A 27,532-nucleotide genomic window follows, 5' to 3' on the forward strand; every position below is an offset into this window, starting at 1 on the left:
CTCTTAGAAGATGCGATGCAAAAAACATTGATTTATGTCCCCAAATGTGTTTTTCCTCTGCAGAACTAGTAACACATAAAAAAATAATATAAATGAGGTATCGCCATAACCGTACCGACCCGCAGAATAAAGGGAACATGTTACTTATACTGTACGCTGCATGGCGCAAAATTAAAAAAGTAAAACTCAATGCCAGGATTGATTTTTTTTTTTTTAAATCCAGCAAAAAAGGGTTAATAAAATGTATTCATAAAGATGTAGACACCCAAAAATGGTGTCATTACGAAATGCATCTCATCCCGCAAAGAATAAGCCCTTATATGGCCGCGTCACCAGAAAAATAAAGAAAATATAGCATCTCACAATGTGAAGACAAAAACCCTCAAAAATCGCCAAATTATTAGAATACAACTGGCGGCGTCAGGAAGGGAATATATAAGCTGTGCAAGCGAATATCAGGGGACACCCCAGATTTACAGCTTATGAGGGAACAGACACCAGAAGTGACCCCCAGAGTGACCCCCAGAGTGACTCCCCCAATCATAGGAGCTACTGGGACATAGTAGGGAATTTGGTGTTTGCAATGTCCTCCGCAGAGCTTATATATTCCCTCTTCGCCATCCGCTGTGCAGTCACGTCCGGGATACTAATACTCGCTACACCCCCTGATAAATTCTTTGAGGGGTGCAGTTTTCAAAATGGGGTCACTCCTGGTACCCCATGGAATCCACTTTTCTGGTACCTTACAGGCTCTACAAACATGACATGGCGTCCAGATACCAAACATCTGAATCTGTACTCCAAAAGCCGCATAGCGCTCCTTCCCTTCTGCGCCCTGCTGTACGTCCAAACTGCAGTTTATGACACATGTATGACACATGTATGACACTGGTGTACCCCGGATAATGCACGTAATGTCATATGTGGGTATAAACTGATATTAGGGCACAGCCGGACACAGAAGGGAAGAAGGGTCATTTGGTTTTTGGAGCACAGACGGTTTGGTTTTTGGATGCCATGACACTTTTGTAGAGCTGAAACGCTAGTAAAGTGGAATCCCCTGATATGAGATGTTATTTTGGAAACTACACCCCTGAAGGATTTCTCCAGGGGTACAGAGAGCATTTTTAACCCCCAAGTGTTGCTATAACTTATTATCCATAAATGAATACGAAGCGGATTGTGAGAGGTGAAAATGACCATTTTTCCAGGAATACGTCCTTTCAGTGCGTAATATGTTGTGTCCACCTTGTATCAGAGATGAACGCTCTAAAAGCTGTTGTGCCTGGGATACCCGTTTAACAGTTTTTGGAGTGTCTCTGCTGACATAAGTCGGGCACAACATGTTGCACGCTGAAATGGCAAATCTGTAAAATTTTCATTTTTAACTTCTCTATCAGTTGCGATTTCATTTCTGGAAACTAAATAAATGCAACACTCAAGGGTTAAAAATTCTCGCTACACCAAATCCCATCAGTGGGGTAGTGTCCAAAATAGGGTGACATGTCTGCGGATTCCACTTTATTGGCAATTCAGGGGCTTTGCAAAAGTGGCATGACGTCCAAAAACCAAAATAGCGCTCCTTCCCTTCTGTCCCCGGCTGTGCCCAAACAGCCGATTCTACCCACATATTGGTATTAAGTCCGTTATCCGGGGTACACCAGTGTCATACATGTGGGCATACACTGCTATTTGGGTACCCAGCAGGGCGCAGATGTGAAGGAGCAATATGTGCTTTTGGAGTGCAGATTTAGATTCTTCGTTTTTGGACACCATGTCACATTTGCAGAGACCCTAAAATTGCCCCTACAAAATGGGGTCACTTCTTGGTGAATTCCAGTTTACTGGCACCTCCAGGGCTCTGCAAAAACAACATGGCACCCAGAAAGTCCCTCTAAATCTGTACCCCAAAAGCTAAAACGCACAGTGGTCCTTCCCTTCTGAGCCCTGCTGTGTGCCCAAGCAGCAGTTTACACCCACATATATAATTTTTTGACCCCCGGGATGGCCCCTTAATAGTTTTAGGAGTGCAGGTCTCTGACAACACAAAGTGGGTGCAACGTATTGGGCACCGAAATGGCATATTTTTAAAAATTTCAATTTTCATTTTGTACATTAAATTTTTGGGAAGCATTTTAGGCTCAAAATGATAATACCTCTTGATACATTCCTTGACAGGTGTAGTTTCTAAAATGGGGTCACTTTTGGGGGGTTTCCATTGTATTGATACTTTAGGGGCTCTGCAAATGCGACATGGCCCCTGAAAACTATTCCAGCAACATCTGCCCTCCAAAATCCAAATAGCGCTCTTTCCATTCTGAGCCCCAACATGTACCCATACAGCAGATTATGGCCACATATGGGGTATTGCCGTGTTCAGAAGAAATTGTGTAACAAACTGTGGGGGGCTTTTAATTCTTAAACTATTTGCAAAATTAAAACTGTGGCGCTAAATGGACAATTTATTGGGAAAAAAAGTAATTTTTCATTTTCACGTCCCAATGTTAATAAAATCTGTGAAACACCTGTGAGGCCAAAATACTCACTCTACCCCTAGACAAATTCTATGAGGGGTGTAGTTTCCAAAATAGGGTCACTTATAGGGGGTTTCCACTGTATTGGTACTTTAGGGGCTCTGCAAATGCAACATGGGACCTGAAAAATATTCCAGCAAAATCTGCCCTCCAAAAGCCAAATAGCCCTCTTTCCATTCTGAGCCCCGCCATGTTCCCATACAGCAGATTATGGCCACATATGGGGCATTTCTGTGTTCAGGAGAATTTGTGTAACGAACTTTAGGGAGCTTTTTCTCCTTTATCCTCTTGTGAAAATTAAAAATTTGGGGCTAAATTGACAGTTTGTTGGAAAAAAGTAATTTTTCATTTTCATGGCCCAATGTTAATAAAATCTGTGAAACAGCTGTAGGGTCAAAATGCTCACTCTACCCTTTAATATGTTCTGTGGGGGGTGTAGTTTCCCAAATGGGGTCACTTTTAGGGGGTTTCCACTGTATTGGTTCTCTAGGGGCTCTGCTAATGCGACATGGCACCTAAAAATAATTCCAGCAAAATCTGCCATCCAAAAGCAAAATAGCGCTCCTTCCATTCTGAGCCCCGCCATGTTCCCATACAGCAGATTATAGCCACATATGGGGTATTGCCGTGTTCAGGAGAAATTGTTTAACAAACTGTGGGGGGCTTTTACTCCTTTAACCCCTTGTGAAAATGAAAACTTTGGAGATAAAGTGACATTTTAGTAATTTTTCATTTACACATCCCAATGTTAGTAAAATCTGTGAAACAACTGTAGGGTCTAAATGCTGACTATACCCCTTGATGAATTCTGTGAGGGGTGTGGATTCTAAAATGGGGTCACTTTTGGGGGGGTTTCCATTGTTTTGGTACTCTAGGGTCTCTGCAAATAAGGCATGGCGCTGAAAATTATTCCAGCAAAATCTGCTGTTCAAACACCCAGTGTCGCTCCTTCCCTTCCATGCACTGCCGTGTGCCCAAAAATCAGTTTACACCCACATGTGGGGTATTTCTGTGCACGGGAGAAATTGCACAATAAACTGTCAGATGCATTTTCTCCTTTAACCCTTTGTGAATGTGTTAATTTTGGGTCTAAATGAATGTATTAGTGAAAAAAAATGAAATGTCTAAATTTCACTGCCATATTATTTTTATTCTTATGAAATGCTTAAAGGGTTAACAAACATCCCAAATGCTGTTTTGAATAATTTGAGGGGTGCAGTTTTGAAAATGGGGTAATTTATGGGGGTTTCTATTATACAGGCCTTTATAATTACTTTCAGAACTGAAATGGTCCCTAAAAAATTGGTTTGGAGAATTTTCTTGTAAATCTGGAAAATTGCTGTTACACTTGTAAGCCTTGTGACGTCCAAAATAAATTAAAAGACAATCAAAATATGATGCCAATATAAAGCAGAGATATGGGAGATAATATTTATTCATGTATTTGGATGGTATGACTATCTGCCTGAAAAGCAGATAATTTCACATTTTGAAAATTGCAATTTTTTTCAAATTTCCATCAAATTTCCTAGTTTTTTTTTATAAATAAATGCAAAAATATTGATTAGTGTTTACCACTAACATGAAGTATAATGTGTTACAAGAAAACAATCTCAAATTCATTTGTGTAAGTTAAAGCGTCTCAAAGTTATTGCCATTTAAAGTGACACATGTCAGTTTTGAAAAAAGAGGCCTGGTCTTTAACATACTTTTGGGCCTGGTCCTTAACCGGTTAAAGAGAAGTTTCCAGGTCCATGTGCTATGCTGGAGCAAAAAACCCCAAAAAACTAAAACTCCTCAAAAAACGCATCATGTAAAAAGCGCGTCAAAAAAACGTTTCCTAATTCCTGAAGCAGATTTTTTCAGCTTGTAAAAAACTCAGTGTGAACATACCCTAAGGTTTCTCTATCTGATTATGTACAAATCCGTAATGAAAGACGTGGTGTGTCTTCCTGGTGCAATACAACAATGCCGTACTATGCAGATTATCTAACTTAAATTACCAGGTAGGTTCAGGGCCACACGGCAGTGGGTTGCTCACAAATCTACAGTAGCGGCTCTTGGATGAGAGTTAAACAAATCTCATCCAACCAAAACCCACAGTGCAAAGGGACTTGTCCATGTCAATTATTGTTGTGATTTTTACCTGTGGATTTCAACCTTTACATTGCAAAAGTTGACAGCCTCAGGGAGGTTTACAGGTGACCTGAAGCAAAAACCGCCTTATTTCAGCCACCAAAAACAAGTCCATGTGGTGCTAAGGGTACACAATGCAGAATTTTTGGGGTCAGTTTTCATGACAAAACATTGGCCACCCTGGCTAAGATCCCTCTCTCTGATGTCTACAGTTTTGGTCTGGGCTTCTTGAGGAAGTAATTGAAAACCAATTCTTATATCTATACAAAACCATGCTCAATAACATGGTGGCTCAGTGGTTAACACTGTAGCCTTGCAGCGCTGGAGTCCTAGGTTTGAATCTCACCAGGAACAACACCTGCAAGAAGTTTGTATGTACTCCCCGTGTTTGCGTGGATTTCCTCCCATTTTACAAATACATACAAATAGGGGGGGAATAAAAGTACATTGTGATCCCTATATGGGGATCATAATCTATGTTAAAAAAAAAAAAAAAAAAGATGCCAAAGTAACCTCCAAATGGGTTTATCTTCCCATGGACATTTGGGGCCATGTATATGCTATAACTTTGTCTAGCCAGAGGATCTTGTGGTATCTTGGCAGACCGTTCCAACCCTGAACGAGCCTTTCTCCCATGTTTTTCCATCCCTTAGTAAATGTTCCATTATGCTTATTCATTTAGGAACATGACGGATCTGAACACAACAGCTCATACATGCATATTCAGCAGTTTGTTTTCTTCCAATTTGCTTCCAGAATAAATATTCCTTCCATCCTGGAAGCAATCTGTCTTTCTCATTCTTATTTCTATCATATCTAACCTAGGCATGATTTTACTGTTGTTTTATCTGGGAACAGAACACAAAATTGCCGTCTAAGTGGCAGGGCTAAATGGAAAGTCTCATTCTCTTCATTACTTCTGAAACATTTCTAGGATTCAGCTATAAAATAGAAATTGTTTATAGATGGCAGGGACTCAGGAAGTTCAGCATCAAGTTCTTGTTGTGCATGCCGGAAAATTGCTCTTACTTTGATCCTGTGCGTTGATTTTGTGCTATGAAGGATGTTTATTCTATTCCTTAACACTAGCAGAGATTCCTTTCATTATTTTACCCATGACACCTGGAAATATAGTATACTGTGTCTTTATTATTCAGGAGGTTATCTGCTATAACAGAAAAAAAAAAATTATTATCCAATAACCTCTTTGTTTAATACATAGGGACTACACATTAAATAGACCCTGTCAACAAACTTTTCATAAAGCAGGAGGATGAAAAGGAGCTGCTGAAGGGAGACAGAGGAAGAAATATTCCAGAGATAAGGCTGCAGCTTCTAGTGAGTGTTGTACCTCACTCCAGTGCTGGATTCACCGTTTACACTACTACTTTTATAATTTCCTTTTTGCTGTTACTGCTTCTGCAGATATGCTGTCGAGAGATACGGAAACATGGTCTCCTCTTACTTGTGCAGTGTAAGGCTGCATTCACACGGAGTAAACGCTGGCGTTTTTTGTGTGTTTTTTGCACATAGCGCCGCGTTAACGCCGCGTATACGCCGCGTTAACGCCGGGCAACGCCACCGCTAAATAGCGCGGCGTTAACGCGGCGTATACGCGGCATTAACGCGACGCTACGTGGCGTAAACGCGGCGCTATGTGCAAAAAACACACAAAAAACGCCAGCGTTTACTCCGTGTGAATGCAGCCTAAGACTGATTTCACGGCAGCTAGTCTCCACCAAGGCAGCTCAGGGAGAACTGAAAATTAGAAAGGCAGTCTGCAGAGGGGAAAACTAGTAATAAATTCAGAATGGGTCTCCTGTTTAAGTGAATGAGGGCACAGATCTATACGTGATTGGTTGGTTGGGCATCTCAGAGCATTTCCTGTGGCGTTAAGAGATGCCAGGAAACTCCGAAGCCATCAACTGGAGCAGCGGGTGATCGGGCAGGGGTGTTTAACCTTTTGTCATTTTAACTGCTCTTAATGGGCTCTTTTACCCTTATTTCCCATCGCTGCAAAACTTCTTTAGATTCCCTTCCTGTATCCTAGCTGCAATGTATCTTGCACTAAAGTATTAGAAAGGTAAAGATTAGAGTACCTGCGTAATGTCCTGTACACAGTGCATAGTGGAATTACTTCTCCTTTCTGATTATTATTATCCACATATCCTAGGGAACACAGAATGGTCTATACAAACCTGTTATAGTACTAGTCTGTTTACACATGTGACGTCCAGACCTGTTTGCTGCGTGGCATGTGCTATAGCAGATGGACACCTTAAAATAGAGCAGAAAGCATCTTGATCACTGTATGGCAACTGCTTAGTGTTTTACAAATGATTGCTTCATGTAAATTGTATTTTTATATGTTTTATCCTCAAAATAAATGTGGGTGACACCAATTTATATGTAGCATACGTGTTATGTGCATTTTGATTTTTCTTCCTTTTCTTGAAACTGGCAATTCTAAAAGAGTATTTAGTAGTTAGATTTTACTAACGCTTAAAGGCACTTTCTGCAATCACAGTGTTGATAGTGGGAGTCCAACTCTTCATTATTTACCTTGGTCCATATACCTTTAACACTATACATTTTGTTTCCCAAACTTCAAAGTGCCTTCAAAAAGCTGATTGGCTGCGATTCCAAGAACCTGACCCCTGCCAATTGATTGATTGACCTCTACTAACGCTATCTATGATGGGATCTTGGCAAACCTTTAATGCAATGAACACTTAATTGAGATACATAAACCAGTCAGACTGGGTCACCTGGGGACCACCAGTAAAATTCATTCTAGAGGTCCACTATATACCTACATGCCTATAATCTATATTGCCTCATTCACAAATTCCTAAATGTGGCCAACATCAATGTATTTTTCCCAAAGATTGGAATGTTTAATGCAACAGATTCTCTGTAACTACATGTTATGGCTGAACTCTTACTACACACAAGCCCCTTCATCGGGTATGCCCCTTACCATGTATTCTCTGCAAATGTCCAGACTAGTTGCTTCCAGCTGTGAAAGCCAATGCAGATTATTTTATTGTACATATATATTATATATATATATATATATATATATATATATATATATATATATATAATCTTTATCTATATTTAGGTATGTCTTTATATAAACAATGTTTAGGGAGGCTCCTGCCACCAAAATCTTCTGATCACTTATAGCATTGTTGTAGAGGGGGGGGGGGGGTCAATGATATTGTGAACTTGCCTTTATGTGTCACAGTGCAATCTTTGCAGGGTTTGCTGCACCCAGTATTTTGGTGCAGTGCCCCTTCTTACTTTTGTTATGTACAATGCAATCTTTCAGACATGAATATCAATTTTTAATCTTACGTAAATGAGATGTTTGCTGTATCCTGGGTGTTGCTGTGCCTGCCATACCAGTATTCCTGTGGTCCCCACCAAGTGCCATCCTCTAACTGGCAGTTTTTAATGTGAAATGACCACAGGCAAATGCAGGATTCAGCAGATGCAGCCATATCACAAATGACTTGTTTGCCAAAAGATCAAAAGATGTGTTCACTTTGTCATTGAGTTTAAGGCCCCACATTGCAGAATTTTTTTTTTCTTGTTGTAGATTTTGCTGCAGTTCCGTGAGCTAAAGTCAAGAGTGAATTTAGTAGAAGGGAGAAGTATACATTTCCTGTTCCTGTCAAGGCCCCACTTGGCTTTGGCTAAAAAAAAACCCCCACAAAAAACCCCCCAGCACAATCTGTAACAACAAAAGCAGCTTTTCATTGTGTAACCTCAGCCTAAAGGGTTTTCCATGCTACATAATGGATGACCATGCTTTAGGATAGGTCATCATTTAAACACTCTCAGGGGTCTGAATCCTGGCCCCCCAGGGTATCAACTCTTTAAAGAGGCTGCAGTGTTTGAGTTGGCGCCTTAACCACTTCAGTACTTTCCAATGACAACTTTGTACATTTGTGCAGTGGTTGTGCTTGGTATCTCAGCTCAGTTCATTCACTTGAATGGGACTGAGCTGGGTTGACACCATGTATCACATGGTCTGGGAAGTTGATATATGGGGGTTTCTGTGTTAGACCTCCCACAGGTGTTCAATTGATGACCTATCCTAAGCACTGAGTCAAGCTGACATGGCTTTGTCAGTGTAGTTAGCACATGGAGTGTAAAGTTGAACTCTACTACATCTGTAGTATCTGCAAATGAATATGTGGTGATTAGCTATTACATTGCTTTTGTTTCATGTGCATAGCAAGCCGTACCATACAACTCTGGGTACAGTGTGTATTTGTGAGAATCTAAGCCAGTCGTCCTAAAATACATGTTTTGTTAATCATGGTTCAGCTTGAAGCTAAATTTATTAGATACTTTTTTAGCTTGCAGTGCAGGGGAATGATCAAATAGTTCTCAGCTATTTCTTGGTGGGAATCATCAGGCTACAATAATCCCAGGAAGATCAGCTACAGCCATAGGTATTTCTACCATTTAGGGGTATGTTTAATAACCAGCCGTAATATAGAGTATATGGGAAACTTGTAGAAGGATACAAAGCAGGGGAATTTGTATTAGATTTACCTATTATTCACTTTTGACTTCTGAATTCTTATGATTTATTTTTCTTCTATGCGACCTATCTGCATGTCTAGTTTTAACAAAGTGGGGTTTTTCAGCCTTTTTATAAATCTTTCTTATTTTATAGACCAGTACATAACTAACTACCTTACAAAGTTCACCTATCTGAATTATAAGATATATACCGTATATAAATGAATCATAAATTATAGTTGTCAGACCTGTTAAAGTTCAGATTTAATATGTTCATTTATCTTCTGAGAAAACTTAAGTACATAGGGAGTTGCAGAAGGGCAGAAAATTTAGCAGGGGAAGACACTGACTATATGGCTGTTTTGTTAATAAGATTGATGTTCTCTGTTCTTAGCCGAGCAGCGGGCTTCCTTGAGTACAGGGGGCCAAACACCTGCTCAGGTTTGTCAGGTGCTGATTAGAGATGAGCGAACAGTGTTCTATCGAACACATGTTCGATCGGATATCAGGGTGTTCGCCATGTTCGAATCGAATCGAACACCACGTGGTAAAGTGCGCCAAAATTCGATTCCCCTCCCACCTTCCCTGGCGCCTTTTTTGCACCAATAACAGCGCAGGGGAGGTGGGACAGGAACTACGACACCGGGGGCATTGAAAAAAATTGGAAAAAGTCATTGGCTGCCGAAATCAGGTGACCTCCATTTTAGACGAATAGTGGATTTCAAATCCGGGTCATATGAGAATGTGAACTTTGTGACTATGAGACAGGGATAGCTGTACAGGCAGGGATAGCTAGGGATAACCTTTATTTAGGGGGGAATGTTATTAAAAATAACTTTTTGGGGCTCTATCGGGTGTGTAATTGTGATTTTTGTGAGATAAACTTTTTCCCATAGGGATGCATTGGCCAGCGCTGATTGGCCGAATTCCGTACTCTGGCCAATCAGTGCTGGCCAATGCATTCTATTAGCTTGATGAAGCAGAGTGTGCACAAGGGTTCAAGCGCACCCTCGGCTCTGATGTAGCAGAGCCGAGGCTGCACAAGGGTTCAAGCGCACCCTCGGCTCTGATGTAGGAGAGCCGAGGGTGCACTTGAACCCTTGTGCACCCTCAGCTCTGCTACATCAGAGCCGAGGGTGCGCTTGAACCCTTGTGCACACTCTGCTTCATCAAGCTAATAGAATGCATTGGCCAGCGCTGATTGGCCAATGTATTCTATTAGCCTGATGAAGTAGAGCTGAATGTGTGTGCTAAGCACACACATTCAGCTCTACTTCATCGGGCTAATAGAATGCATTGGCCAGCGCTGATTGGCCAGAGTACGGAACTCGACCAATCAGCGCTGGCTCTGCTGGAGGAGGCGGAGTCTAAGATCGCTCCACACCAGTCTCCATTCAGGTCCGACCTTAGACTCCGCCTCCTCCGGCAGAGCCAGCGCTGATTGGCCGAAGGCTGGCCAATGCATTCCTATGCGAATGCAGACTTAGCAGTGCTGAGTCAGTTTTGCTCAACTACACATCTGATGCACACTCGGCACTGCTACATCAGATGTAGCAATCTGATGTAGCAGAGCCGAGGGTGCACTAGAACCCCTGTGCAAACTCAGTTCACGCTAATAGAATGCATTGGCCAGCGCTGATTGGCCAATGCATTCTATTAGCCCGATGAAGTAGAGCTGAATGTGTGTGCTAAGCACACACATTCAGCACTGCTTCATCACGCCAATACAATGCATTAGCCAGTGCTGATTGGCCAGAGTACGGAATTCGGCCAATCAGCGCTGGCTCTGCTGGAGGAGGCGGAGTCTAAGGTCGGACCTGAATGGAGACTGGTGTGGAGCGATCTTAGACTCCGCCTCCTCCAGCAGAGCCAGCGCTGATTGGTCGAGTTCCGTACTCTGGCCAATCAGCGCTGGCCAATGCATTCTATTAGCCCGATGAAGTAGAGCTGAATGTGTGTGCTTAGCACACACATTCAGCTCTACTTCATCAGGCTAATAGAATACATTGGCCAATCAGCGCTGGCCAATGCATTCTATTAGCTTGATGAAGCAGAGTGTGCACAAGGGTTCAAGCGCACCCTCGGCTCTGATGTAGCAGAGCTGAGGGTGCACAAGGGTTCAAGTGCACCCTCGGCTCTCCTACATCAGAGCCGAGGGTGCGCTTGAACCCTTGTGCAGCCTCAGCTCTGCTACATCAGAGCCGAGGGTGCGCTTGAACCCTTGTGCACACTCTGCTTCATCAAGCTAATAGAATGCATTGGCCAGCGCTGATTGGCCAGAGTACGGAATTCGGCCAATCAGCGCTGGCTCTGCTGGAGGAGGCGGAGTCTAAGATCGCTCCACACCAGTCTCCATTCAGGTCCGACCTTAGACTCCGCCTCCTCCAGCAGAGCCAGCGCTGATTGGCCGAATTCCGTACTCTGGCCAATCAGCACTGGCTAATGCATTGTATTGGCGTGATGAAGCAGTGCTGAATGTGTGTGCTTAGCACACACATTCAGCTCTACTTCATCGGGCTAATAGAATGCATTGGCCAGCGCTGATTGGCCAGAGTACGGAATTCGGCCAATCAGCGCTGGCTCTGCTGGAGGAGGCGGAGTCTAAGATCGCTCCACACCAGTCTCCATTCAGGTCCGACCTTAGACTCCGCCTCCTCCAGCAGAGCCAGCGCTGATTGGCCGAATTCCGTACTCTGGCCAATCAGCACTGGCTAATGCATTGTATTGGCGTGATGAAGCAGTGCTGAATGTGTGTGCTTAGCACACACATTCAGCTCTACTTCATCGGGCTAATAGAATGCATTGGCCAGCGCTGATTGGCCGAATTCCGTACTCTGGCCAATCAGCACTGGCTAATGCATTGTATTGGCGTGATGAAGCAGTGCTGAATGAGTGTGCTTAGCACACACATTCAGCTCTACTTCATCGGGCTAATAGAATGCATTGGCCAATCAGCGCTGGCCAATGCATTCTATTAGCGTGAACTGAGTTTGCACAGGGGTTCTAGTGCACCCTCGGCTCTGCTACATCAGATTGCTACATCTGATGTAGCAGTGCCGAGTGTGCATCAGATGTGTAGTTGAGCAAAACTGACTCAGCACTGCTAAGTCTGCATTCGCATAGGAATGCATTGGCCAGCCTTCGGCCAATCAGCGCTGGCTCTGCCGGAGGAGGCGGAGTCTAAGGTCGGACCTGAATGGAGACTGGTGTGGAGCTATCTTAGACTCCGCCTCCTCCAGCAGAGCCAGCGCTGATTGGTCGAGTTCCGTACTCTGGCCAATCAGCACTGGCCAATGCATTTCTATGGGGAAAAGTTAGCTTGCGAAAATCGCAAACTGACAGGGATTTCCATGAAATAAAGTGACTTTTATGCCCCCAGACATGCTTCCCCTGCTGTCCCAGTGTCATTCCAGGGTGTTGGTATCATTTCCTGGGGTGTCATAGTGGACTTGGTGACCCTCCAGACACGAATTTGGGTTTCCCCCTTAACGAGTTTATGTTCCCCATAGACTATAATGGGGTTCGAAACCCATTCGAACACTCGAACAGTGAACGGCTGTTCGAATCGAATTTCGAACCTCGAACATTTTAGTGTTCGCTCATCTCTAGTGCTGATGCCATCCCTGGTGGCATAGAATTCAATTCTGGTTTATAGGAGTGTTCCTGATTTAGTAAGAGGCCAGAAATTCTCAATAACTCAGACCCACCTTGCACCATTCAATGACTATATTAAAATGCTAAAAGTACATTAAACTTCCAACTTACAGCTCTTCACAAGGAAGTATAGTTGTATAGAAATCTTTATCTGTTTACAGTTAAAATCTGAAGACTAGAAAATTCAGGAAATTCCAACGCTAAGCAGGTTGCAAGTGTATTGTAGTTGTTGTTATTTGCAGTATACAGCACTATTATCTTCTATGACACTTTGCATAATAAGACATTTGGATAACAAATATATAAAGAGAATGCAGCGTGCATCTTAACACTCTGTAGACTAAACACATAGGCGAATGAGCCTTGTTCATACATGTTTCCAGTTTCTGAATGATGTTACAGGAAGTTGGAATCAGTGAACATGGATGACCTTGAAAAGTAAAGGTGGGGTTATATGGTGGTATATAACCATAAGATAGATGTAACCATGGCAGGACTGGATCTAAAACATGGTTCACATCGGGGAGTCCACTTGGGGACCCCCGGAATGGTATACCAAACGCATTCAAAAGCGGTGAGCAGTGAAACCACAGGGACCCTATAGACTATAATGGAGTCCATGTGTTTTCCATGCGGTGTCCGCACAAATCATGCTGAGAGAAAAATACTTCAAGCAGCACTTCTCTCTGCATGACTCGTGTGGACACCACACTGAAAACACACAGACCCCATTATAGTCTATGGGGTCCATGTGGTTTCATTCCTCACTGCTTTTTAGTGCGTTCAGTATTCCGTTCGAGGGGTCTCCAAGCGGACTCCTCAAACAGAATACCGAACGCAAATGTGAACCAGGCCTAACCTTGTAATAGTGCAGCAGATTGGTGTGTTATATTAGTTCAGTAATCCTAGAATACCTGACTATAGTTATACAAATGTAACAGAAAACTGGCTATTAATGTTTTTCAGGATTGGTATAATGTGTGTTTCTAAATGCTAGTGGTAGAAGAAATATGGCCTTTTGGGAGATACACTACCATAGCGTATATAAATGTTTTAGAAAGAAGGAGCATAACAGAAAGTAACATAACTGTGCTACCAAGGGGTCTATTATTAGGATGTATTGTACCATAATTTACAATAGCGGCAGGCAAGCTAGAGAGCAACATTATTAAGAAGATCTGCACATTTATTTCACAGAGAAAAAGGTCATGGATATTCTTTAAAGAAGTCTTACCATGTAGGCATGTAATGCCTTAGCCACAGGATAGGGCATAAATTTCAGATTGGTGGATAGAAAATGATCACAGAATAAGGCTGAGTCGATGTGGTACAGGTCCACTGCTTCATTCCCATGATAAAAACCCACAACATAAGTGGAGTGGTCATATAGTGCTTGTATCATCAAAAACCCCCAAAACATGTGCTGCGCCTTGAAAACTCACAGGGCAGGTGAGTGTGTGCGGTGCAGGACTGCACAGTGTGTGGATGAGATTTATTTCGATATCTATTTTGCTGCTATTGTACATTGAAGTAAATCCGCAGAGAGCTTTCTACTGTAAATCCATCCCATGTGGACATATCCTAATGCTCCATTTACAGGTATATTAGATATTTTATTTATTGTGTAGAATTATATCTGCAGACATTAATATATAATGTACCACTGGCCTGGGATTGTTGTTCCCTGCATATTAGTAATGTTACACAGTAACATATATTGTAATATTGGTAAAACATTGTTAAGAATTATTCCCATGGATTGCTTTATTTTGTTCTTTAGTTTTTCTTCCTACTATTTCCGCTTTTACTTTGATGAATTTAGTTCACAAGTTCTTCTCTAACAAACTTTATTTCCACCACTTAGAACTACCCTAGAGGCGCTTCTTTACGTAAGCTATGGACCATAGAGATAACGCGAGCATCTTTAGCGCCGCAGAAGATGTTTGTTTAGAACACGAGGTCAGAGTTGGACAGATTTGTCTTTTTAAATAAAGCCATTATCAGTCAAGCTGAAGTGTTTCATGTTCTACAAGAATATCATCGTCAGAACAGAACAATCCAGCCATCTACTCAATAATGAATAAAGCTCGTGCTCAGTTACCTTAGTGTTTCATAAAATATGTAAAAGTATCCCCGCCTGTATCTGCTGTGAGAGGCCTGCAGTGCCACTCACCAAGGAAGTATGAGGTATCAAAATAACTCAAGAGAAGGAATTTTAATGAATAGATTGCAGAGGCTATAAATACTGGCTGGCAGATAATGCTGGTTTACTGCCCAGCTTGTTGTATTAATACTTTCACAGCACTTAAAATAATATCCCCAGTCTCATGCTTGCCTCCGGCTCCCGGTTACCTTGACTTTCCTTACACAGTAAATGTAGTAAAGACAAGCTTCAGAGACATGTCTCTCTCTACTTTTTCAATTTTTGCTGTATGCGTACCTCCCAACATTCAAAGGACAGAAAGAGGGACATAATGGGTGGTGCAAATGTATCCCCACCCATTTCTATTTGGACTCCGTTCAATCCCTTCCATTTCTATTTGTGCCCCCACTCATTATAACACCCCTATAGTCACCTAGGATGTACCTCCCACCGACCGAGACAGGACCTGGAACCCAGGACTGTCCCACTGAATCTGAGACTGTTGGGAGTTATGCTTTATGTTATGTATGTGTGACCCCCCAAACCTGCCACATGCCCTTATACCTTCAGTAGCTCTCTTCAGGCAACAGCTGTTAATCCCTACTCTCCCATAGACACGCACTATCAGTTTGGCCAATAGCAGAGGTTGCCACCAGCAGAAGAACAGGGCAATAATCAACTTGCCCAATCCTTCTTGTCCCCAACATTATCTGTCAGGGGAAAAATTTGGAGATCCCTATATACACTAGCCGGCTGGCCAGCACTGTCAAAATTAATGGGTTAGGCCAACTATAATCTAATGTGTATTTGGCTCTTAAAGAGAACCAGTCACATAAGAAATATTATTTAATATGTAGGGAACATGTTATAGAAGGAGCTGAGCAGCTAGATCTATAACTTTGTGGGAAAAGGATAATAATTCACATATATATTAGGCCAGAGAAGGTGAAAAAAAGAAAAAACAACAAACAAAAAAACATACTCTCCAGTCCCCTGTGCTCCAGTGTCTCCCTGCACGGTCTTAACCTGCTGCATTAGTATTTCCTTGTGGCAGAAGTCCCCATCGCACTATGACATCTCTTGTCCTGTTCCTTACTTCTGTTTGGCCTCAGTGGTCATGTACAGTGGTAACTTCCACCAGAAGAGAAAAACCAAAGCAGCAGGAGCGAACCGCGCTGGGAGTACTGGGAACAGGTGAGCATGGTTTGGTTTTTTTGTTTTTATTTTGTTGGGTTTTTTTCTTCACCTTACCCAGCCTAATATTAAAAAAAAAAAAAAAGAAGTTTATCTTGGACACCCCTTTAAGCAGAATTTTCTAATTTAATCTCAGCTTTTCATATGCTGAGAAGTCAGGTAGGCGATCCTATCAGTGATTGACATCCTAGTGACTCTTTGACTACCTACAGAGATAGCTGCGAATCAATGATAGGACCGCCTCTGTTGGCATAGAAATAGTAGAGATTTTAATGAATATATGAAAGGTTATACTTGAAGGGGTCGATCTGAAATTTTTTATACAGTGCACAGAGCCATCTTCTTCTGGTTCCATGCACTATATACAGTAGTACAGGAATCAAATGTACCCCGGACAGCTGATCCAGGTGAAGGTCCGCTGCCCTCCACTGATCAGATATTGATGACTTACCATAACAATCATGTTAAGGGAGTCCGGGAATTTGGTGCTTCGTATCAGAAAACCTAGTTCACTTCTTGGACAGTCTGTAAAAATAGTAAACTTTAGGACAGGGCCTATAGTCCGGTATAAGAAATTCTGTTGTAACTTGAAGATTTTTGTGATTGCAGTGTTCATGGTTTTACAATTCAGAGTAAATGCTGCTATTATTGGTATTCTGGTCATATACAGGATTATAAAATAAAAGCATATATGGTAGGAATCCAGAAACCACAGTATCATCATAAGAATGTAGAATAAGCTGACAAATTACAATGTGGCAAACCTGAGGCATGCGTTCTCTATAGACAGGATGTTTAACACATTTATTGCTCTTTAGTTTAGTTTAACGCCAAAAGCCATAGACTGGTGCTGATAATCCCCATTTCTTTAGCTGTGGTTTGGGGAGGCTGTAAATAAGTCCCGCTGGCACATGTAAGAGATCATCCTGACTGCCAGGGATGAATTGGAGCAGTGTTGAGTTCCAGAAGCTTTTTTTTTTTTTTTTCACGGATGCCACTGCTGGTTAAGTTACATTGTCTTAAAGAATAGCACTAGTGCTGTCTCCATTAGCAGCCTGCAAGCACTCCAAGAATGTGGGATCCTCAATAATAATTTGTAGCTCTTTTGCTAGGCCGAGGTTGAAATCAAAGAAACTTTATCAAAACAGAACAGAAATGATTGGACTCGCTCTAGTTTTAGACAGCTTAAGATATGTGAACTGCGTATAAATGAGTTTCCGCCTGAATACCAAGCATTTTCCTTGATACCATTAGGAACGCTGTGTGGCCACAGCTCTCCATATGTATATACTTAGATTTTATGTGTCTGCAAGAGAAACCATGGAATTAAAATGTAAATGTGAGCCGGAGCCATGTATTGTGGTTAGTATTAGGGAAAACGGGCTGTATCACTCAATAAGACGTTTGTTGGTTAGGTTAACCATGTGATGCTTAAGATTTAGACAAGAGTAACGGAGTCCGACATCTTGATCACTTTATTATGCGGTATAGTATATTACTATTTTAGCTACTTGCTATCACATTTCTCTCTGTGTTTTGATTCCCTTCAGATTTCCCCTGAATGGCTCTTTTTATTCTGTAAACTAGTTGGGAGCAGATGGTGGGAAATGTGGATTTTATGCTGTGATGTTAACAGGTAAAGATGTCTGGCACAAAACTGTGCCATAAAAGTGACAGAGAGATAGTTAAGCGGAGCATTCCCTTAAATCTGTGGCGGTAATTGGTACTTGGCTATAAGAATTCTCTGAGAAGTGAATGCCCGTGTTTCTGAGGTTTGGCTGGTAGGAGTTATTTTACATACTTGTTTTCCCATGAAACATTGCCTGAAAAATAAGTCTCAATACACCGCTGTGTCTCTTCAATGAGAAACCGTAGCTGTCCTCTGTGTGGTTACCTATACGATTAAAGAAGCAGTCTGGTGAAAAGTTGTTTCCTATCCCTGCAGTTTACTATTGTGTGTGCTTCTAATCAGGCTCCATATTATGTCACATTTTTCTGTATTTTTCCCTCAATCCCATGATGACTCGGCACAGCATCACTTGAGCAGCTAGAGACCGTACTATCTCTGCCTTCTGGATAACAACGTGATTATCCTTTGCTCTTTCTATTTTCCTAATTAAATATAGAGTTGGCTGCACTGTGATCTCCTTCATCATGACTGTATGACAGGAGATGTGTTATAATCAGCACTAGCTAGTGATAGGAGTGCCATCAGCCCCCACCCTGAGATGGGAACACCCTTGAGAGAACAGATAGGCATGTTATTCTCAGGTTGTCAAAGTGAGATCACATGACCCATATAAAGAGAAGAATCCCATTAATTTTCTGATAGAGAGTACAAATTATGTAAGGTAATATATAGCATAAGTATGTAATGCAAAGTGCCACTTTGTGAAGCATGTTGCTATTTATGTAAGTGGTATAGAGAAGGCATACTTTTAAGATGAATATTCACTTTTCTTTCCTATTACATGTACTTTTCTTTTTAACACTAATTTTAGTTTTCTTTTTTCATACAAGAAAAAGGACTCCCACTTTAAAGGGAACCTTTCAACAGGAATATTCATATTAAACCAGCCCTAGTGCTGTGTGGAGGACGGTACATTTAGATACATGCACCATTTCCTTGAAAAACACATTTTCAGAAACTTGCCAATGAGGCTCAAGTACAGAGGGGTGCAGAGCCTCAAAGAATTTTAAAAACCTGAATACACTGTATAACTTCATCACCCCATCCAGTGCAGTTCCAATCACCACTAGGGGGAGCTATGGTGTTAAAAGATGGACCTTCACTTTAAAGCCAGTGTTCAGTCATAACCTGTAAGTGATATTTACAGTAAGTCCGTACTTACAAAAGTATGCTTACCAGATTGCTATTTACAACAGATTTTGCCATTTGGCTGCTTTATTAGCCAAGCTCCATTATGGCAGAGTTGTGAATGCAGTTTAGCTACAGTGCACACTAGGAGTCTGAGCTAGCAGTGCTGTAAATAAGTCAGTGCATGTTACTCTCTATTAGTTAGGACACTACTATATACTATATTATTCAATGTATAAGAAGGTGACAATCAGAATGCTGGAGTCCGGATATATCAGCCCCAGGTTTCTGACATATGTGGTCCAGGGCAGATCTGGAGAAGGCCTCAGCACAGGTGTAGATCCTTGGCTCATTACTGGGCCAGAAAAAGGCTGCAGAGCCTGCAGTTCATGGCAGTTCCATGAGGTGAAAGGAGGTGTGTGGTTCTGTCCTGTAACCCTGAGTCTGGTGAGACAAAGTTATGCTTATTTTGTTCTTGTGACTGATAGTAAGCCACACGTATAGTTAGGTTATCAGTTCTGTTTAGTTAATTGCTCAGACGAGCAGGTTTTTATTTTGTTTTGCCTGAAGTTAAGGCTGTATTTTGTTTTGCTCATTTTGTGCCTGAAGTCAAGGTTTATTTATTTTCCTGGGGTTTTTTTTTGTTTTGTTTTGTTCTAAATAAACCAGTTTGCTGAATATTTTGTGTCCCTGTCTTGAATGTTTGGGTCCGCACCACTGCTTCTCCCGAGCTAACTTCCCCACAAAAGTCAGAAGCAGTCTGTCTGCATGGGGATTTATAATGACAATCATCCTAGAGTTATATTCAATATTAACTAAAAATTGCTATAAAATTATTATATATATATTATTATATTAATTATATGTTATTTTTTTATCTATAGGCAAACTGAAGTCTGTTTCCTTTAACCACGAGGAATCAACATGAATACAGGTATGACCTGACTAGTATATAGCAATGTTATCTCTACCTGTGTTTTCATTTGCCCTTCAAACTAAGTTGTTATCCATTACTTTTATTAGGATAGGTCATCAATATTAGTTCACTGGGGGTCCTGAAACGCGTTCTCTATCCAATAAGCACAGCAATGTACATTATATAGCAGATGTGTTTGATATTGCAGCTCAGCCCCATCCACTTGAATGTCACATGTCCTATTTGCAGCTCAGTCCCATATGAACATGATGTCACATGGCATGTGAAGCCAAAGTGTCTCACACCTGAGAGTTGTCGCCACTTCAAACAGCTGATCTGTAGGGATTCCAGGTGTTGGACCCCCAGCAATCTAATATTGCCGACCTATCCTAAGGATAGTAGAATACAATACTATAGCACATGCTCTTTGAATGTTAACAAGAATAAGCAGTGGTTTATTTACGGATGAGCATGTATACAAGATTCACTTATAAACGGTGATTTATAGATATTATGTGACACAAAAAAGTATACCACAAAGAAATGTTGTGCTTCTATATTGTATTCTATTGGATTTCTCTGTAAATGTGGTCAGTCCCACCTTTTGGATGTGCACCCACCATGTGACGACTGTGACAATGTTATCTGGCACCCATACTCTACATTCCTAAGAATAGGCCATCAATATTTTAGTCCCAGAAGGCCTACGTAAATCTCTATATGCAACACTTAACTTTCTAGCTAGTATCTTTCATACAGTTTATTTTGGAAAAGTGGAGGTCAACCTGTGAAGCTGCTTAAACCATTTCTTAAGATCCATATGTTTACATCCCATCAGCACATACATGTACCACTGTATTGGGTTGCTTTGTATAGAACGCTGCCACTATATAAATCAAGCTGTCACAGTGAACTGACACATGGTGCTCAATTTAGGGGCTTTGTCCCAAAAATGTCCCAAAAATGCAGAAGAGGTTGCTGCCTCTGTGTTGGGGTGGCTGCCATGAATATACATGACTATATCATGTTGTCATGGAGTGAGGGCTAGGATGCACAATCTGTGCTGCCCCTGCCTTTATTTATATATGTACCATTAGACTGTGACCATTGACTGTGATCTACATGGACTTAGGGTCATGGCTAATCCAGCCTGGCTCTAATGGAAAAAAATAAATAAAACCTTGCCATCCCTAGCATACGTATTGTCGCCCACTGTTCTGGAGATGACGGAGAATCCCTGGATTGCTACTTATTTGGTTTGGGGATTAAATGCAGGAGCAGAGAAGGAACTCGCTGGTATTTACCCGTCACCCACTATACAAGAACATTAACAACAACAGATGACACCAGTACATGATCAGATGGTGCCAGGACTGAGACCAGCAGGGTTGTGTCACAACATAAATGAAGCGGACAGGGCAGGAGGCGGACAGGATTATAAGGTCACATACAAAAGTCAAGTCGGCGACTACAAAGTTAGGAACAAACATGTCAGCAGACTGTGATTACCTACTCCTTATTACTCAGGCACTGGTAGAAGGGGTAAGCGGGATTGAAGTCAATGTGGATGGTCATAGGCAAAGCACCACAAGTCCCCACAAGAAAGTAGAACTGTCAAGCAGGATGCCTGACTGGGAAATCCAGACTACCAGGAAAGCAGCAGACAGGAACTGGTCAATATAGAAGTAAGAAATGAGCAACAGAGTTGGAAACTTACCATCAACCTTCATGTGATACAAATCCAAATGCGTTAGGGCATATCGCATGAGAATGATGTTCTTATGCAACATTGGATCTTTATTGTAAATAATACAGTATGTTGATTATAAAGCTTTCCTCTTTGTCTGCTCCGCCATGCTTTTATCTGCTCTGATGCCTTCACAAAGAAAGTGTAGGTGCTGAGCAGATGAACATAAAGCAGATGAACATAAAGTGAGGACCTATAACACTGGCATACATTAAGTGTACTGCACATACTAAGATACATGTATTTGGTAGCTAGAGGGTATAACACAGGAATTAAAGGATTCTGGGTAAAGCACAAAAATACAGAGAGAAACAACCAACATGAAAAATGAATTTGGCCTTTACTGTCTGTTACAAAATGAAAATATATTGATTCACATTTTCTACCATATCAGAATCTTATCTGTCATGGAGAAAAATGAATAAAAATAAATGTTTGGGTAGACATCTTGACCTTTACATTGTGAGATTGACAAACCTAGACCACTCCAAGTAACATGGGAAGAATATGAAAATCTGACTTCCATGATGTAATTAGGAAGCCAGTGCCTCAGGCATGCACACCAGTAGAGGGCGCTCACTGAAAATGTGCAAATCTATCTTCCATGATGTAATTAGGAAGACAGAGTCTCAGTCAAGCAAACCAATAGAGGGCGCTCCTTTATCATCATGCCGACCTTCTCAGAGGCCTTTGTTTGCAATGATGTTGGGATTATACCAGATACAGTCTCTCAGCCAAGGACAGCTGTTTCGATGTTCTTGCATCTCATCAGCTTGGCACAGAGAGGACTGACCTGGCAGAGGTGAGAGGCTTAGACAGGGTTTAGGGGATATCGTCACTCCAATGGTGGTTCTCTCCCTATGGAGTGACGATATCCCCTCACTGCAAGTAAGGAATAAAGGAAATCCCAGTACCCCTGCAGGATTACACAAAGGGGCTTGTTATGTTGATTTACATACATTTTAAGGCTTAGTGCACACGAGGTTCCGCGTGAACACATTCTGTCGCGGCTTTCTGCTCTGGATTAGGCGCAAATGAATGGACCTAGTCCAGAGGGAGGTGTCACGATTCAGCCGCGGAATCCACCTGAAGACAGGGCAGCTCACTTCTTTTTTGCGCGAGCAGGAACAAACCGCAAGTGCGAAAAAGAACAGTAGCAGTCTACATAGACCTCTATTGTGAGGGGGGCGGATTTTGAGGTGGAATCAGCGTCAAAGTCCGCCCACTCTTGCCCCGTGTGAACTGGCCCTAAGGGGTTTTCTGGTTGGTTGCCATGATCATATAAGACATCCTTGTGGGCGACCATTGAATCGCCAGCTCGGGTCATTTTAAAAGGTGAATACATGATATTAACAGCCACATGCCATATAACTTTTTGGCTGGTGACATAGTAACATTTAAGCACCGCATTTCTACAGATCTGAATTTGCTGGGATAGTTTCTGAAAAATTTGGGACCATTACTAATTATGCCATATTCTTCTAAAGAGCCACATATTGCCCATTTCATAGGAAATAATTATAGAATATTTATATTATATTATTATATTATACAAATGATTATAGACATAATTTTCATATACGGGAGTGAAAGTGTATTACTGTATATTGTTAGAGGAATAATGGTTAGCCATGTAATTTGTGGTGAAAAGTACATTAAAGTGTCATTTAAGAGCCTGTCACGTCTAGGAAAGAATTGTGAAGGGTTTGTTGTTTAGAATGAAGGACTTGACACCCAGCTCCAGTATGGTGAGACGTGTCATTGTTATGCTGTCTGTTACAATGTGAGAAGTAATTCCTTGCGACTATTGCAGCTTACAACCTGTCAGTTTTACGCCCATATTCATTGCTATTGTCAGGCATGTGAGAAGTCATGAAATTAGCCTTAAAATATCCTTATTTGCTTAAAGCATACAAGCGTACCCTGGTTTGTTCGATGCTATACTGTACATTGATGGCCTGTCCTTAGGATCAGTATGAGATTAGTGGGCAGTTACCAACCCTAATGATCATCTAATATGCACGGTGTACGCAGCCGGAAGCAGATGGATCTGTACACTGTGCATTGGCCATACCATTCTATCACAGCTCAGCTGTCATTCATATGGGCAAACATTGGCCACCATTCCTGTGACTGGTGGGGGTACTGGGCATAGGAGATAACTTGTAGTAACCCTATAAAGCCATATCATGTATGTTCTGATCATTCAGTGTACAGTGTCTATATTCACATGACCATGGTGGTCACATGGCTACATTAAATTCACTGTATGTGAGTGCGGGCCGTTCGTTTTGGGGTTTTTTTTGGCCTCCCATTTTAACTGACCCTCAAAAATTAGGTCATTTCCCATGCTTGTCCATTTTCATGGATTGCTTGAAAACGGGGGCCTGTTAGGTGTAAAGCGGCAAGTCAAAAATGTCCATTTTTCATATCTGAGCAGAAAACAAATTCCCAAAGCAGTAATTTCATATTTTGTGCCATGGGTGTCTCTCCCTCCCTCTACTTCCAAACTATCGCCCAATGGAGTCAAGCTTGTATAGAAAAACTTGCTTGCATAAATCCTGGTTTTGTAATTGCAAGGTAAGTGAATAACAAATAGCAATTCACTAGTACTTGGCCTCACATAGGTACTGTTGTTATATGGTTACTCTTTCATGAAATGTTTGCGCTGAGTATATATGCTACGCCATGTACACGTACATCAGTAATACTGTACATGCCCTCGTGTATTTCTGTCCAACCGTCTTCTCCTGTTCTTGCACTAAAATGCCACATATTCACATGGCGGTGCTGCGCATTGCATGTGCTTGCTGTGTCTGTGTTTTGCTTGCATCACTATCACTTTGTGTGCTTCCAGATAGCGGTGGATGTGCTCGCAAACGCGCTGCAATGTCTGTCACACTAACAGCTGTGAAGAGAGTACAAAGTTCTCCAAATCTGTTGGCTTCAGGTATAGCAACTAACCAAACAACAGAGAAGGTCTTAAACTTTTTACTGCACCTCTCACTTTTCCTGACTGCTGTAAAACACTCTGTGTTATCTGGTATTTAGCTTTCAGCTGATGTGTATACTCGTATATAACATTTCATACTGTATTGTGTAATACAGTAGACATAATAAAACAAAACCTTTTATTATGGAATAAATGTGATGTGTTGTGTCCTATACTCCATGCCCTAAAGATTGTAGAATATTGCAGACACAGTGGATTTATGGAAGAACTGATATAGCTAACATATGGACATCATAAAGGGGGTCCCCCACTTGTGACCCTACTATAAACCTATGCTGCTCCTGCTTAGGCAGACCTGCTATGTCCATGTATTACAACAATTTACTGTTTAGGCTAAAAGTGCTATTTTATGGACAACAATTTATTTTAATGACTTTGTGATGCTGCATTTCCAGTTAACTGATGACCAATGCAGTTTCCATATTAAGGGTGTGTTCACACTTTGTGCATACCGTGCATATTTTCTATGGAAGAATGCCACATTTACGTTCTACCGACAGATGAAATGAGTAGCTGTTACTTTATTAAGGGTGTGCTCACACATTGCAGATATGCTGCAGATTTTCAGGAAAAAAAAACAAACTTGTAGGCAAGTAAATCTTATCCACATGCCACAGAAAAAAAAATCTGCAGTGAAAATTGATACTTGTCATGTCAAATTTCTGCTGCAGATTTTTGTGTATTTCACCCTCTGCAATGAAATCCCCCCCCCCCAAAAAAAAAAAACAAAAAAAACCCACTACATTGTTTCAAGCTTTTTCCTGCAGTGGATTTCCAACATACGCCGCAGATTTTTTTGCTGTAGAGATTCGGTCCCAGTTTTCTGTGATGAGACAGAATTTTTTTTAATGTATATCAAAATAGTTTTTTGATTATTTTGCTAGAAAGTTCACTTTTTGCAATGCATCGGTTGAAAACTGCATCAAACTGTGTATACAGTACATGCAGATTTATGGAGGATTTGCAGCAAAATCCACGGCAGATAAGGCTGTATCTGTTGATAAGCTTTAGTGTTGCACTGCAGTATAATACAGTGTTTGACATTACACCTGTACAAATAATACATAATATATGCAATTTTACAATATTTCTATGCGGTGTATGATTGGTTTATCTGAGTACTAGAGTATCCTCTGGTGGCCCTAGGCTCTATACCAGTGATGGTCCAGCAGAAGGGTACTATGGCCAGTTTCTTAGAATTTGTTGAAAGGTAGGACCCCTTATATGGTTGGGCTTGGGGAACCCAAGTCCTGTACTTTTTCTATGTAAACTGTAGCCAGAGGTGCTTGTGCCCTGTAAACATTAATAACTATAATCAGTGGCGTAACTAGGAATGGCGGGGCCCCGCGTTGAACTTTTGACATGCCCCCCCTCCCCCTGACCGACACCGAAGACCTGAACCTACCCCCTCCTATGCATTCCTGCATGCTCTATTATGCCCCATAGTGGCCCCTGCACACAGTATTATGTCTCTTAGTGGCCCCTGCACACAGTATTATGTCCTTTAGTGGCCACAGTACACAGTATTATGCCCCATAGTGGCCCCTGCACACAGTATTATGTCCTTTAGTGGCCCCAGTACACAGTATTATGCCCCATAGTGGCCCCTGCACACAGTATTTTGTCCCTCAGTGGCCCCTGCACACAGTATTATCCCCATAGTGGCCCCTGCACACAGTATTGTACCCCATAGTGGACCCTGCACACAGTATTATGTCCCACTGTGGACACCGATAAACATTATACTCTGGGGTCTTTTCATACCCCAGAGTATAATAATCGGAGACCCAGGGGGAGAAAAACATAAAAAAGCCTTGTTGCTCACCTATCTCCCGGCTCCTACGCTGTCTGCCTCCGCTGTAGTCTGTCTTCAATGACGTCAGACATCACATGACCCGGGATGCAGGCCGGGGTCAAGAGATGTCAGACGACTAGGCCTGAAGGCTGCCCGGATCGTGGAGAGGTAAGTAACAGTGTTTTTTATGTTTCTTTCTTCTCCCGGGCCTCCGATCATTATACTCGGGGGTCTGAAAAGACCCCCGAGTATAATGATAGTGTTTGTGGGGCCCCCGGTGTCACTTACCGATCCCGGCCCTGTCAGGATCGGTAAGTAAATAGGGCCCATTACCGGCTGGAGTAACTCCAGCCGGTAACGACCTATTAAGAAAAAATCAAAAACTAATGTCCCGGGCCCTGTGGCAGCTGCCTCTGCTGCTATGGCGGTAGTTATGCCATCTTATGTATAACTTGGCCTGTAATATGTAACAAGACTGTTCTATGTGGGTTATAATATAGTATTCATATGTTATTAATATATTCCCATCATTTATTAATCTACTTATATAAAATTTATTTAGTAATCTTGCTTCTGATTCACTTTTTGCAACATGGACAGTCTTATATATTTGCCCTGATAGATGAAACTCGCATAAACATAACAGAACTTTCAGAAAATGATGAATCACGGCCTATCTTTATACATTTGGATGCAATATTTTTCTATTTGAAAATGTCAAAAAATGAGTCACTGCGTGAAAAATGTAACACTGGAGAAATATATTACCTTTTTACTGTAGCAACAAAAGCTTTATGGCTGCTGAATGTCTGACACCGAAATGTGTCAATAATCCAGGCTATTTTACTGTAAGTATTTAATAGCACACCACTATTGTGCTGTATTTGCGAGAACACGCTGAGTGACAGCTAGATGATATATTTTATTTCTGTAAGTACTAGCTTTAGTACTTGGGTCCATGCACACATAATGTATGGTGGAAGCCTGCCTGCTATATTGCAGTAAATGATCATAATAAAGCATGTATCTATAAATATATATAT

The 27,532-nt window shown here is 41.6% G+C and overlaps 1 protein-coding gene across 21 annotated transcripts in view; it reads left to right on the forward strand.

Moving 5' to 3' along the window:
- Positions 1-27,532, forward strand: part of SORBS2 (sorbin and SH3 domain containing 2) — a 218,724-nt gene that overhangs the window by 95,918 nt on the left and 95,274 nt on the right. For 9 of the 21 annotated variants that reach the window (XM_075258828.1, XM_075258933.1, XM_075258964.1 and 6 more), the window contains exon 1: positions 24,362-24,631. In XM_075258828.1, coding sequence (XP_075114929.1) covers positions 24,370-24,631 — 262 coding nt within the window. In that variant the 5' untranslated portion in view covers positions 24,362-24,369. Of the gene's footprint in view, positions 1-19,902; positions 19,953-24,361; positions 24,632-27,532 lie in introns of those variants that run through there. The other 12 variants (XM_075258987.1, XM_075258861.1, XM_075258853.1 and 9 more) reach the window with 3 other exon arrangements.

Source organism: Leptodactylus fuscus, chromosome 1 (assembly GCF_031893055.1).
Source record: "Leptodactylus fuscus isolate aLepFus1 chromosome 1, aLepFus1.hap2, whole genome shotgun sequence".
Lineage (NCBI taxonomy): Eukaryota > Metazoa > Chordata > Amphibia > Anura > Leptodactylidae > Leptodactylus > Leptodactylus fuscus.